At 54.1% G+C, this 15089-nt stretch overlaps 1 protein-coding gene across 1 annotated transcript in view; it reads left to right on the top strand.

Moving 5' to 3' along the window:
- The window catches only part of ASB2 (ankyrin repeat and SOCS box containing 2), a 42904-nt gene extending 27815 nt beyond the window's left edge, over positions 1–15089 (top strand). Inside the window, exons 7-10 of the mRNA XM_059914880.1 lie at positions 2669–2840; positions 9966–10530; positions 11524–11677; positions 14383–15089. Coding sequence (XP_059770863.1) covers positions 2669–2840; positions 9966–10530; positions 11524–11677; positions 14383–14519 — 1028 coding nt within the window. The 3' untranslated portion in view covers positions 14520–15089. The remainder of the gene's footprint in view (positions 1–2668; positions 2841–9965; positions 10531–11523; positions 11678–14382) is intronic.

The following is a 15089-nucleotide window of genomic DNA, read 5'->3' as shown; positions in this document are numbered from 1 at the left end:
GAATCTTAGTCTCCTGACACCCTAACCACTTCTCTTTCTATCATGGCCAGAAGGAACTTCAGACAACATGTAGGTCACCTCCTCGCTTTATAGGTGATGAAACCGAGGACCAGAATAGGAAAATGATTTGTCCAAGGTCTCACAGAAAATTAGTGGCAGAACTGGGATTTGAACCCTGGTCTTTGCACTCTTTGCCTCTGAAAAATCTTTGTTCACTTAATGGCACAAAATAAAATAATACTGCCTGAAATATCATGTCCCAGTAACAGAAGACTCCAAGACTTTGGCAGACATTCTTTTGGTTAAAGAGTATTATATTCTGATCTACCCCAAGAACACTTTTGATTTCCTTTCTCCCTCCATGGGAAGTGACCCTTCCACTTGAGCAACAGAGAACACAGAGGTAAGCCAGACGCTGGGGCTGAGTTGGAATAATTTGGAATAATTTGTTGAGGACCCTGCTGTGTGCCAAGCACTGCACTAAGCATGAACACAGAAGAGGCCAGTGGGGTTTCCTCCACAGCCCTAGGAGGTAGGGAGTGTCCTCATGCCATTTTGTAGATGAGGAGACCGAGGCTCACAGAGGTTAAATGATTGGTCACAGTCAGAGCCTGGATTCCGACTGCGTCCATCTGACTCCAAACTGCATGCTCTTCGCACCCCGCCCCCCCACCCCAGGCCTTGAGAATTTCCATCCTGGGACTTGGCCTGGATAAGCGTCCACCTACTCAGCACGTGCCCGAGCAGTTGGGAAAACAGACCCAGGGCACTTCCTTGCCGCTGGGGACATATCTGGGCTGACCAGCCTGAGGACAAAGGGGCACAGGCAGGGTCCTGGGAGCCAGGAAAGGAGGCTGGGCAAAGGGCAGGGTGTTCAGCGGGCAGGCGAGGGGAACCGGCTAACGCTAAACATCTGCCCAGCTCTCCTGCTGACGCCCTGAGTCAGGGTCTGTTCCCGTTGTGGGCTGAGTCCATTTGCAAATGCAAATATTTTTCTTGTGTGAGCAGGCGGCTTTGCCGGAGGCCGGCGGGGTTCAGGTTTCCAGGGAGCCTGACTTTGAGAGCTTGGCAGTGTCAGAGCCGCTGGCCAACTCTCCCTTGGGGTGGAGGCAGACCCAGCCTCTGCGACCCGGCCCCTCCATCCTGGAGAACTCGCATTTGCTGAGCAGCCCCGCTGTGCCAGCCACCTCGTGGGGAGGTTGTCTTAGTTCACTCGGGCAGCTATCACAGAATACCACAGACTGGGTGGCTTACAGACAACCAAGGTTTATTTCTCACAGTTTTGGAGTCTGGGAAGTCCAAGATCAAGGTGCCGGTGGATTCAGTGTCCCATGAGAGCCTGTCCCAACTTCCTAGGCAGCCAACTTCTCGCTGTGTCCTCACATGGTGGAGGGGCGAGGGAGTTCTCTGTGGTCTATTTTATTATGGCACCAATCCCATTCATGAGGGCTCCACCCTTATAACCTAATCACCTCCCAAAGGCTCCCCTTTCTAACAGCATCACACTGGGGATTACATTTCATATGAGTTTTCAGGGGACATGAGTGTTTCAGTCTATAGCAGATATTTGCTTACATTGCCTTATTTACTCCTTGCAGTTGAGTAGGTACTATTATTCCTGGTCAACAGATGAGAAAACTGAGGCTCCTAAAGGCTGCCCAAGGCCACAGAGCTTGTACAGCATGAAACAGAAACTTCAACTGGTTCTCGTCTGGCATGAAAGCCTGTGCTCTTTCCGCTAGACCAGAAATCAGTCATCAAAAATTTTAAATTACAAGAAAGCTTGTGATAAGCTGAACGCCCAGAGAGAGGGGATCTGTGGTTAACAGATGCTCTTGATTTCAGCCCTTACTGACATTTCACTGCCATCTGAGTTCTGTTTCCTTCCAGAATAGGGAGGGGCTGGGAACAGGCTGCACTCCTCTTTGCAGAGAAACCTCTGCATTCTCTCTGTCACCACCAGGAGATGGAGAAGACGTAGGGGACGGGGCTCACGGGAGACTGTCCCCAGGCTGGATTCCTCCCTCCTGCAGCACGGTGTAGTGTTTCCTTCAGAGGAGACAAGAAGTAATTCCTCTCGTATTCCTCGAAATGGAAGGCAGAGAAGAGCAAATCCCAATGAATAAAATTATTAGGGGTTTTCTTTACGAGGAGGCTCTGTGCCCTCCTAGAGCTGTGAGGGCCTTCCTCAGGGCAGGATCTGGATCCTTTTAGGTGGAATGAGTGTTGAGAGCATGGTCTCTGCCATCTGACCATCTGCCAAGGCTTCTGCCATCAGATCATCTGGGTTCAAGTTTTGGTCTTCCCTTATGAGCTGGGGGTTCTGGGGCCAGTTGCAGAGGTTCTCTATGCTTCATCGTCCTTGTCTGTGACATGGAGATAAAGTTGTTACTGATTGCATGGGGTTACAATATGTTGTGGACTCAGAGAGATAGTATAGGTAAAGCACAGTGTCCGGCACAGAGCAAGCGCTCAGTAAATCCCAGCATTGTCGTGGCAGCTCAGGATGGCAGACAGTGGGTCTCAATGCAGCAGAAAGGAGCTGGAGGTCCTCCGGGTGATCCAATGTATCACAGTGGTTAGGGCAGCAGCGCCCAGCCCGAGGTGGGCATTACTTCAAGGACAGTGACCGCCCTGATCACTCACCCATCCGCCTCTCCTTCGCCAGGTGCTGAGATCAACACACAGGCCAGCGACCACGCGTCTGCCCTCTACGAGGCCTGCAAGAACGAGCACGAGAAGGTAGTGGAGTTCCTGCTGTCGCAGGGCGCCGACGCCAACAAGGCCAACAAGGATGGCATACTCCCGCTGCACATCGCTTCCAAGAAGGGCAACTACAGGTCAGCCCAGGCCCCGCCTCTGGGCACCCAGACTCCTCCCCTGCCCCGCCCATTCCTCTGAATGCCCCGCCCACGGGGGTAGGGAGGCCCAGGAGAGGTCAGAGCCCAGGCCACGTTTTAGGTGGAAAAGAGGAAGACCCCTCAGCAGTCAGCAAGCTAGAGTGAATGCTTACAACACCAGGAACAATAATAATAGCCAACACCTATGTGGCACTTTCCAGCACTTTACATTAGAAATGTGTTTAATCCTTTTAACAACTGTACTTTTCATAATTCTTTTAACAGATCTACTGAGGTAGATACGATTATCTTCATTTTTTCTCAAATGAGGAAGCTAAGACAGAGAGGTTGAGTGACTTGCCCAAGGTCACTCAGCTTGCAAATGACAGTTACTCACCTGTTCCAAACGTCACATCTACTGGATTCCACACAGGAAGCCAGATATGAGTCTGGACTAGTGGATATTTCTGTTGGGGATGCAAAGATAACCTCTTAGGCAGTTAGCAGGCATACAGGGGATACCTACAATAATACAAATAGTACCAGTGATACTAGCTAGTTTTTCTTAAGCACTTACTATGTGCTAGGTACTTTGAGCGAGATGAGAGAAGCTGAAGTTTTCAGGGAGCAGCCTGGTGGGACGGAAGATGAGTGCACACACACACACACACACACACACACACACACACACACATTCATGACAAATGAAAGAGCATGAAGAGCTGAGCTCCGTGGTGGTCCTAGAGGCTAGCATGGGCTGGAAGCAGAGGTGTGCTAGAGCTGGCTTGTACGGCTCCTGTGAGCTGACTGATCACATCGGTAGTCTGAAATTGGCCATGGTTGAGGGTATTTACGCCATGGAAATTAATGATCTTAGAAATCAGAGGCCCCTCCTCCCCCCAGAGAGCAAGTTGTTAAACCTCCACCTGCACCACCACTAGCTGGAGGGTCAGGGAAGACTCGCCTAGGAGGTGGAACTCTAGCTGCCCGTGGAGATGCACAGGGCCCAGTAATTTCCATTCAGCCAGTGTTCCCCAAACTTTGAGCATTCACAGACATTCTTCCTGATTTTGGATATCTGTACCCTCACTTCTTAGTATTTTCCTTTCAAGACATTATTATTTTAAATGAATTTGTTTTCAAAAGGGAACGTTTATCACACTATTAAATTGTTAAAATGATCAATTTACAATTAATAAAAAAAACTTCTCACCTAAAATCCCATCTCGTGTACCCCAGACGACACACTTTGGGAAATGCAGCCCTGTCCTCAGCAGGGAGGAGATCGTGTGTGCTGGAGAGTGTGGGTGGTCTTCGCTAAGGCAGAGGGAAATGGGGGTGAGAGTGACAGCCTGGAGAATGGAGTGGAGACACAAGGAGACAGAGCTGAGCCTCAGGGCCCCAGGCCCTGCTCTGTAGGTACCCGCACAAATGACCAACCAAGGATGCCCTCCCCACTCCATGCCCCATACATGCACAGAGGAGACCCCGCCTTGTCTGGACCAAGTAGCAGGCCGTGAGGCAGACATATCTGGGTTTGAATGCCTGCTGAGGCCTTGGGGAGCTTGCTTAACCTTTCTGAGCCTCAATTCCCTCTTGTGTAAAATGGGAGGTAGGTTGCACTGCCTCGGGGTCTGTTGCGGGGACTAGTGAATTGGATGTACGTGGCTACAGAATGGAAATAAAGCCCTCAGCAGAGCGCCTGGCACACAGTAGGTGCTCACTGGGTCTGCGTTCTCTCTTACGTAGGGAGGGTACATTCCATCATTTTTCAGTGAAGCCAGTGAAGGGATGAAAGCAATGCAAGTCAGGCAGAGGTGGTGGGCAAGATAGCATCTTGCTCTTCAGCTCCAGAAAGATCCAGCATCAGTCAACAAACATGGATTATCTTAACCTGACTCCAGAGAGATCCCGAGGGAAAGAGACAGAAGGGTTGACCCTTGAAATCTCCTGGTACACTGGCTCCCCATACTTGCCTGTACAGCACAGTCACTCTGGGCTATTTTTTAAATGACACGTCCCAGACACACGGAAGCAGAATCTCCAGGAGAGAAGGAGCCCAAGTCTCTATCATTGAAAAGCTCTGAGTCAACCAGAGACAGCCCAGCCAGACCTTTGGTGGGGACCATTGATCTAATCCAAGCCTGATTTTGCAGAGGAGAGACCCGAGGACAGAGATGGGTAGTGGCTTGCCAGAGAGTGGCAGAGCTGGGACTGTCACTTGGCATCCTCCAGTCACGCCCAGTGCCTTCAGGTGGAACTGGATGTCAGCAGTCTGGCCCCAGCTGGTGGGGAGTTTGAAGGAGCACTGCGTGTGGCTAAGGATGGCCAGGGAGAAAGGTTGGGCCTCTCTGGAGCCACCAATGTGAATGGTTTATGCTCTCCCAGAGTCTCCTGCTTTGGACTCGTGCTGACTCCCAAAGCCATTTCCCTGGTTATTCACCCTCCATCCTCAGACCCCAGTTCCCTCTGGACCCCAAGACTGAGAGGGGCCAGGCCACCTTTTGAGGGCTGCCCTACAAAGGGGTAAAGCCGATTCCCAGCAGCTCCTGCCACCTGGCAGGGCCCACGGCCAGGCAAGCCCCCAGAGCTGCACTCACTCCCTGGGCATGTGGCATGCGGCCCTCTCCACGCTGTCCTCCCTTGGCTGCTTGGGGATTTGATGTGAATTTCCCTAGGCCTTCCGCACCCAGCCACCTGCCAGGACGCCCTGCCTGTCCGTAGCATGGAAAGTGGCTCCAGCATCTGGGCTCGGTGTTCGCCAGATGGTGCCTTCAGCAATTTTAACTGGAGGGCGTGACATTTGGGCATGGCTGAGAAAGGAGTCCCCAAGACCCCAAAGTCTTAGGCACCTCTAAGACATACTTTTTCTTTCTTTTTTTATAAATTTATTTATTTATCTTTTTTTATTTTTGGCTGCGTTGGGTCTTCATTGCTGTGCACGGGCTTTCTCTAGTTGTGGCGAGCAGGGGCTACTCTTTGTTGTGGTGGCTTCTCTTGTTGCGGAGCACGGGCTCTAGGTGCACAGGGTCAGTAGTTGTGGCACACGGGCTTCGTTGCTCCACGGCATGTAGGATCTTCCCGGACCAGGCCTCGAACCTGTGTCCCCTGCATTGGCCGGCGGATTCTTAACCACTGCGCCACCAGGGAAGCCCCAAGACACACTTTTTCTTATTTTTCATTTCCAGTTTAGCAAAGACACCTTATGAGATTAAAACTCAGCACCAAAGATAGACTTGTTAAGAAGTTGTATTAGACAAGAGCAGATGGCACAAGATCCCTTTAAACTGAATGTAGAACAGCACTGAAAGCCCTGGTTCTCAACCTTGGCTACACACTGGAACCCTGGGGAACTCTTAAAACCCTGAGGCTTGGGTGCCACCCTCAGAGATACCGCTGTAAGCAATCTGGGTTGGGGCTAGGGCTGCAGGATTTCTAAAAGCCCTCAGGTGATTTTACCAGGCATCCCAGGGGAGAACCAATATGTAGTTTGTGGCTGACATATAATACTGACTTGTATTTTGGACCTTCCCTAATTTTTAAATATTCTTTCTCTTTTACTTCTAATTTATATTACCTTTGCAAGCCACTTAAAACTCTTTCTGGGAAAGGCAGAATAGAGAACATTTAATACATTAAATTAAAATGCATTTTTCAACACACTCATAAGCAAGTTAGCATGCCCGTTAATTAAAAGGGAAACTGAGGCTCAGAGCTCAAGGCCTCCCAGAAAATAAGAGGACAGGCCCCTTTATCTAACCCCATCCACTCCAGGAAACTGCTTTACTGCTTGTGTCTTCTGGAGGAAAATGAAGGTTTGCAGCAAAGTTTCTCAAGGCGTGATGCATAGATCATCCACCTCAGATTCCGGGGCCCCTCGCCAGACCTGCTGAATTGGGCCCTGAATGACAGGGCCCAGGAATCTGCATTTTCAGGATTCCCTCAGGGATTCTGAGTTGCACAGGGATTGAGAGCACGCAGTCCGCATCCTCAGCAAGCTCCATTCTCTCTCTGAGGACCCGGAGACCCCTAGGCTTGCTTGTTCATCCAGCAGGTGGCACAGAGTGGCAGTGGGCCTGTTCTTCCTCCTTCGTGGAAGACCTGCTCCCCTGCTCCAGCTCCCAGGGGAAAAGCTGCAGACTTTCCCCCAGAGGGATTCCCTCGTGGGCAGGAGTCCCACTGTGCCCTTGGGAACACCCTCAGGCAGATTCTCCACTGGCGGAGCCTTTTCTGGCTCCATAAGGGCTCAGAAAAGAGGTGATCCTCCCTCAACACACACACACACACACACACACACACACACACACACGCACACACACACACTGCCAGGTTGACACAGTGCTACCAGTGGTATCGGGAGCAGAGCCATTTGTGGGCGGCTGGTTCCCTAGTGAAAGTCAAGTCCATGGTCAAATTTACACTGAATGCTGGCAGAGGTCACACCACCGTGACCCAGTAACCCAGGAGGCTGAGCTGGTGGGTCCAGCCCCCGTGCTGGGGAAAGGAGAAGAGAGGGACAGGAAACTGGGCCTCCCAGACACCAAAGTTTCTGCCAGGCAATGGGTACCTTTGTTCTCTTCTTAAGGTGAATTTTGAGCACCTGTGGTCCCAGGACCTGCCCATGGGAGAAGTGGGAATGTCCCAGTCTATCTTGTGGGGTGTCCCCCTCATCCTCCTGCCCTCCTCCCACCAACTGGGCTGTGGGAGAGAAGTGACATGCAGTGGGGCCACCAACACTCCCCAGGCCTAGGGGGACTGGGGCAACATGGAAAGGCCTGGCCTTGGGCATTCTGACACCTGCATTCTGCCCTGGCTTTGCCATCCACCTCCAGTCCAACCTCCACCTCCCACCCCACACCCGGGTCTCAGTTTCACCCTCTGTAAAATGGGAGGCTGGACACACTGATCTCCAGACCGCCCCCCACCCCCGCCAGCATTACATTTACTCTCAGCTTGGCCAAGTCCTCCAGAAGCGTACAACAATTAGATAATTTCACTGTGTTATTTTCTGGGACTCTAGGCAACGTCCAGTCACGTTCCCACATTTCTGCCACTTTCCCTTGGTTCAGCAGGGGACCAGTGGAGACCAGCTGTGACCATACCAGCCCATCTGGCCAGTGGCCCCAGGCAGCCCCTTTCGCTGTTTTTCCCGTGCCTGGGCATGTTACGGCTGTTAGGGAGCATTTGTTGGCGATGGCTGTGGTCCAGGGTGAGGCCCCGGCCCCGCCTTTGACCAGCACCTCAACAGAGCAAGGTCAGGCCTCCTGAGCCTGCACAAATAGAAATTAGGAGGCAATTAGCCCCCCTGGGTGTGTGAATTTCCTTTTGAGGTTTGAGAGGCAGATTTTAAGCAAACACAGCGTCACTAACCATAATAATACTTTCCACTGAGATCCTAATGGGAGGTCCCTGGCATCACATTTCTAAGAAGCCAGAAGCCCCAGGAGCCCAAGTGCCAGGAAGCAAAGAGGTGTGGGAATGGGCCTGGTGGCACCTGCTTGCCCTGCCATGGCCACTTCCTTGGAGCCCACACAAGGTCACCTGTCAGCAGGGATTGTGTGGATTAGGGTCTGTAATCACATCAGTGGCAAGAGCTTGGCAGGTGGCAGGGGTCTAGGGGAAGACAGCAAATACAAGGGGTCAGGATTCCTGGGGTCAAGCCCCAGAACTGCTTTATGGCCCTTGATCAGTCACTTCATCCCTCTGAGCCCCGTCTGTTACAAAGAAGGCCACAGACCCACTCTGGCTACCTCCACAGCCTGCAGTGAAGGTAAAATGGGGCAGGCAAGTAATGTGTTGTGAAGAATGTAGAACCCTGTGACATAGCAGCTGTCTCCTGACTGCCACACAAGAAGCAGAGGAGTGGTTAAGAGTGTGGCCCTCACTCTAGGGGGAATCAGACTACCTGGGTTCAAATACTGGCTCCATCACCTACTGGCTGTGTATCCCTGGGCTTCTCTTTCCTCATCTGTAAATGAGGTTAATGCTAGTACACATCTCACAGGGCTGCTGGGAGGATATAACAGATTAGCGTAGGTTAAGTGCTGAGAATAGCGCCTGATTCAGCAGAAGAGAGCAGAGTCAGGGCTGGCAGCAATCTCCAACCTCAGCCGCAGCTGATCAACCCTCTCCAAGCCACAGGCAGGGCAGAGAGCCTGGGAGAGGCTAGAGTCAGCCTTCAGGGGAAGAGGCTTTGAGACTCACAGAACCGGGGAGGTGACCTCATGGTCACTGAGGGCTAACTGGGGTCTGGGGCAGGAGTGGCTGGGGCCAGACAGATTTGTCCCCTCCTGTCCCCCAGGACCTGGTGGCTCCACCGAGGCCTCAGAGCAGCAAGACAGAGATGCAGGACAGCTCAGCCCTGGAGTCAGAGGAGGGTACAAATCCTGGTTTGTGTTTCCCGATGTATGGCCTGGGCCAGTCCCCTAACCGCTCTGAGCATTGAGTTTTGTCATCCGGAAAAATGGGAATGACGAGACCTACTTTATGGGGTGTTGTAAAGATTAAACTGAATAGTGTTTGTAAGGCCTTTGGATGTCTCCTGGCACATAGTAAGCCCTTGGATATGGCTGTCCCTGCCCGCCCACGCCTACCCACATCCCCAGCCTACCTAGGCAGGGCAGGGTCTAGCTCCACGCTTCACGATGCGGCTCTACTGCCTCCTGAAGATAGTAGCTCGGACAGTCATTAGGTTTGGGGGCCTTCCAATCAATTCCCTCAGATAATTGAGCTGGGAATGGGCAACACTCCTTAGCCTGAAATAAGTCGGCAAGAGAGTCTTGAAACCACAGGCCAGTCTGGCTGAGGTTTTTAAGGACTCAGACTTTGGAGGCTAAGGGTTGTGGGTTTGAAGCCCAGCTCCACTCATTACTGGCTCTGTGATTTTGAGAAGGTGGTGGAAGCTCTCTGAGCCTCAAGTTTCCTTATCTGTAAAGCAGACCCAGTCTCCCCCAAGTGGTAATTGTTAGAACGGCTGTCTCCGCGGCGCCCCCTGCTGGTGGGCCCGTGCCTCCTCACTCAGTGGTTGTGAGTGGCAGAGCCTGGCCCCTCCGCTCCCCCCGGGGTCGGGTCCGGCCCAGACGTGCGGGCAGCCCCGTGACCCGCGCGTGCCCGCCCCGCCCGCAGGATCGTGCAGATGTTGCTGCCGGTGACCAGCCGCACGCGCGTGCGCCGTAGCGGCATCAGCCCGCTGCACCTGGCCGCCGAGCGCAACAACGACGAGGTGCTCGAGGCTCTGCTGAGCGCGCGCTTCGACGTGAACGCGCCCCTGGCGCCCGAACGCGCGCGCCTATACGAGGACCGGCGCAGCTCGGCGCTGTACTTCGCGGTGGTCAACAACAACGTGTACGCCACCGAGCTGCTGCTGCTCGCGGGCGCCGACCCCAACCGCGACGTCATCAACCCCCTGCTCGTGGCCATCCGCCACGGCTGCCTGCGCACCATGCAGCTGCTGCTGGACCACGGCGCCAACATCGACGCCTACATCGCCACGCACCCCACCGCCTTCCCCGCCACCATCATGTTCTCCATGAAGTGCCTGTCGCTGCTCAAGTTCATCATGGACCTCGGCTGCAACGGCGAGCCCTGCTTCTCGTGCCTGTACGGCAACGGCCCGCACCCCCCCGCCCCGTCGCCCTCCAACAGGTTCAACGACGCGCCCGCCTCGAACAAGGCGCCAGGCGTGGTGCAGGTAGGAAGGCGCGTCTGGGGGAGGGCGGCCAGGGGCAGTGCGCTCCGGAGGCTGGGGGGACTAGTGGTTCACTCGCTCCCGAGGCTGTGTGCACCGGAGGCGGGGTGGAATACACTAGGGAGGCAGCAGAAGATGGTGATTAGCAGGATTTGGAGGCAGTGTGGACTCGTGGTCAGTGCACTTTGGAGGGAGTGTAAGCTAGTATTTAGCGCTCTTTGGAGGCAGCGGAACCCGGTGTTAGCATGCTTTAGAGGCAGCAGAACTTAGTGGTTCACGTGAGCGATTAGCATGCTTTAGAGGCAGCAGAACTTAGTGGTTCACGTGAGAAATTAAGTCCTTTCTTTGGTCTGCTGTTTTTGGGGAAGGAACAGTGGAGCAGGGGATTGGTGAGGAACTCTGCAAAACTGAGGGGTTCATCGCCCCCAGCAAACCTACACCTGGATATGAGGTTGATTGACCAGGATCGGGGTGGAGGTGAGAGCAGGCTGGTACAAGGTCAGGTGAGGTGCAGAAGGTCAGTGACCCCCAGCGGCAAGACCTGTCCATGGTGATGACTTAAATAAGCCAGAACGTAAAATGAAAAGGAAATTAGAAACAACCTCCTCTTGGAGATATTAACAATGGCTAATGGCCATCACTTATGGGCTAACCTCTGTGTGCAGAGAAGTTTATGTTTATATTACCTTAATTCTCATTAAAAAACCTTTGATGTTGGTGTCATATACCCATTTTCTAGACAAGGAAGTTGAGGCTTAGGGAGGTGATGTGACTTGCCCAAGTTGCCCACCTCCCGCTTTTGGCAGCAGTAGGCCTGTGTTGATGAGAGAGGGGTGTGGATGCGGAGAACTGGATTCTCCCCTGGGCGTGCCCAGTGTCTGTCCTCAGACACGTCCCCTGCCCTCACTGGCCGCAGGTTCCCACCTGTAGGATGAGCTTGCTGAGGCGGTGCCCTTGGTCCTGGGTGTCCCAGCACTGGCGTGTGTTCCTTTTCAGTTCTGCGAGATCCTGTCTGCCCCGGAGGTGAGCCGCTGGGCAGGGCCCATCATCGACGTCCTCCTGGACTACGTGGGCAACGTGCAGCTCTGCTCCCGGCTGAAGGAGCACATTGACAGCTTCGAGGACTGGGCTGTCATCAAGGAGAAAGCAGGTAGGGGCCGTCACTGCTGCGGCTGGCAGGTCACCCTGCCTGACTCAGGCCCGGGACTCGGGGCCTGTGACTGTTACTGACATTTGATGAGCACCTTCTCGTACCAGGCTCTGTGCTGCGTGTCATGTCCAGTGTCTCCGTGGTTCCTCGTTTTGTAAGTGAGGAGCCTGGCCCTCACACTGTCACTTGGCGAGTGTCTCACCACTAGTTAGTGGCAGAGCTGGGCTTCAAACCCAGGTTTGATCGACCCCAACATCCCGCCACTAAATCTCTCTAGGATGCTTTAAACAAAAGCTCCAGCTCCCCGCGGGGTATCAGGACCTTTAGAGTAAGTCGCCCAGGATTATGGGCCACTGGGAAGCAGTGTGGCGGGGTGGAGGAGGGAGTGATGGGCTAGGGCATCTCAAACTGCACAGTGCACACGAAGCACCTGAGCGTCTTGTTTAAAAATGCAGAGTCTGACTCAGCAGGTCTGGGGCGGGGCCTAAAAGGCTGCATTTCAGCATGCTCCCAGGTGGTGCCAGTGCTGTCAGTTCATTGGCCACCCCTGGAGCCGCACTGGTCTAGGGGACAGGCCCCCGGAGCTCTGGAACCAGGGGCTTGCTGGGTGACCGTGGGCAGGACTCCCCTCTGGACCTCAGTATCCCTGTGTGAGCAGAGCAGGTTGGGCAGGCTCAATGTCCAGCCCCATCCAGCTCTGCCAGCTTGGGGTGTTTGCAGGGGCGGGTGTGTGCCTGGCACAGTGAGGTGGGCTTTGGCCACGGTCCAGCAGCTGTGTGCAGTGTAGATGGAGCAATCCCTATAAGAAATTATGGGCGGGTGAGGCGTCAGAGCCAGCTGAGCTGGGTGCTGCAGCTGATACTGAGGAGATGCCTGCCCCGAGGCAATCCAGCTGCCCCAGGGCTTTCTCTGGCTCTAGGGGGCACAGTCCTGTCTCTGACCAAGTGCTTGTCAATCACGTAGCACAGAGGCTGACCCACAGAAAGTTATTATTATCCCACCATTGCTGCTGCTGTCCCCAGGTGAAAACGCTGCCTCATTACCTGTCCAGTTGTCCCACAGCCCAGTTGCCCAACTCTGACTTGCCAAGTTCCTCCTTGATCCCTGTGCCCCTTTGAACCCAAACTTGGCCGTAGGATTTTCCATTTGCACAAATGCCTGGGAGCTCTTGAATTGAGGCCCTTAATAAAGTTACTGGGCTGGCGATAGCGAGGAGGAGGAGGGGGCGGAGGACGGGGGGAGGGTGGGATGGACTTGCCCACTCACTGGGAACTCTAGATGCTCAATAAACAAACGTTCCTTGAATTAATGAATAATTGGTTGCCATCATGGTGACCGGCCACTAGAGGCCACTAGAGAATAGAGCGGTCCTTGCTTAGATGTCGTCCCATCTCTCACTGTCCCCTCCTCAAGCCCTGCCTGGGAAGGGTAATTTACAACTAAACTGTGTCCCTGGGAAAAAATATGCTGAACCCTTTAGTGTGCTACAAACATTTATTAACAGGAAAAACAAATAGTTCTTAACCAATACCTCTTTTGGTTACTTTAAAGCCCACCCTCCATCTGCGAAACACTTTCCCACGTGTGTTTTCATTTAATGCTGTGACGTTGACATCAGAGACTCCAAAGCCAGCCAGGATACCAGCCCTGGTGGCCCTGTGTCCTTTGCCTACCAGTGGCCTTTTGCCTTCCCACAAGCTCAGACTTCATTCAGCCGAGAACGGGGCTGAGCATCCCAGAGGGCAGCGGAAGTGTCAGCAATGCCGTGATGGGGCAGCTAGTGAGACAGCCCTGCAGCTGGCTGGCCTCCCCCCTCCCCCCACATTCCTGCTGCACCCTGATCTTCCCTGGGTGGCGGTGGCCTCTTTGGCTTGGCACTGCTACTTCCCCTGCCTGGAATGCCCTCCCTCCCTCCCTCACCTGGCAAATTCCTACCCACCCATCAGGACCCTGCTCAGACGCGCCATCTGGTGGGGAAGCCTTTCGCCAAAGCTCCTGAGTGGGTACCCCTGCATCTCTGGCCCGAGCACGGGGCCAGCCACAGTGAAGGGGTCAGCACGTGTTTGTTGAATGAATGAATGGCATTCTTTGAGTCAGCAAATACCTACCCTGTTCCCAGGGCTGAAATTAATTACTAGATGCATCAGGCCCTGCTCTTACCTCTCTCTCCCGCTTCCCCGGCCCCCCAGCTGAGAAAACTCCACTGAATGAGGTATCCCGGGGGCCTCCTGGAGGAGGCAGCCCAGTGGGATTCTGGGACCTGCTGGAAGCTGCCCAGTCCCTGCCCCTTGACCCTGACTTCTCTGCACCCCCCAGAGCCCAGAGCTGAATTCCATGCATGGGGGCACTTAAGAGGTCGTATTTGCTAAGGCTGTGGGGAGGGGCGGGGTCTGGGCTGATGTGTAGAGGAAGGGGCACAGGACAAAGGAAGTGCCAGTTCTAGCCCCAGGTGTGATCCTCGCTAAGCCCTCACCTGTAAAATGGGTTTGGTACCTGCCCTGCTACTTCCCTGGGCTGTGCAGATGAATGAGGGGTGACGTCTTTTCAGTTGGCGGGGGCCGGGGTTACGGAGCATGGGGTAGTCCAGGCGCCCGCTCTCTTCGCCAGCCACGTGGGTTGGGTACTTCCCACAAGCCAGGGGTCACAGATGCAAACCCTCTGCCGGTTGCAAACGGCGAATCAGCATCTCTCTCTCCTTTTTCCAGAACCTCCAAGACCCCTGGTTCACCTTTGCCGGCTGCAAGTTCGAAAAGCCATTGGGAAATACCGTATAAAACTCTTGGACACGTTGCCACTCCCAGGCAGGCTGATTAGATACCTGAAATATGAGAACACCCAGTAACCGGAGCACGTGGAGAAGGAGTGGCTCCTCAGACTGTTTCACTGAGTGTCAGGCCAGCAGTGTCCCCAAATCCAAGGGGACCTGGTGACAGACGAGGCTGTGGGCTGCCTCCGTCTCAGCTGGGGTAGCGCCGTGATCTCACCGGTCTCTGGGCCAGAGCTTTGCCCAGAGCAGAGGACGGAATGTGTCAAGTAGGAGAAGAACCATGTTTGTTTTCAAATGGACGAGGAGATCCCCGACCTTCTCTGCCATCAGGGATGGCAGAAAGCTCCATTCCTGGGGCCAGGAGATGGGACCAGGGCAGAACTTGGGGTGGTCTGGGGAAGGCAGGGGCCAGCAGGGAAGCCCTGGCGCCACCTCTGGGCTGTGGCTGGAGAGCTTTCGGGGGTGAGTCTGTCTTTCCCAGACAGCCTCGCTGCAGAGTGTCCCTGTGCCCCTCCCCCTTTGCTCCGTGAAACTCTCCACTTGACTCTGAGCTCTCTCCCCAAAGGTGTGGCCCAGGGGAGTGGGGTGGGGAGACCTCGGTCCCAAAGGGCTTCCTTAGGTACAATAAATGTTGCACAGATGGTG

This window comes from Balaenoptera ricei, chromosome 2 (assembly GCF_028023285.1).
Source record: "Balaenoptera ricei isolate mBalRic1 chromosome 2, mBalRic1.hap2, whole genome shotgun sequence".
NCBI lineage: Eukaryota > Metazoa > Chordata > Mammalia > Artiodactyla > Balaenopteridae > Balaenoptera > Balaenoptera ricei.
Note: the sequence above shows the minus strand (reverse complement) of the source record. Positions and strands in the feature narration are given on the sequence as shown.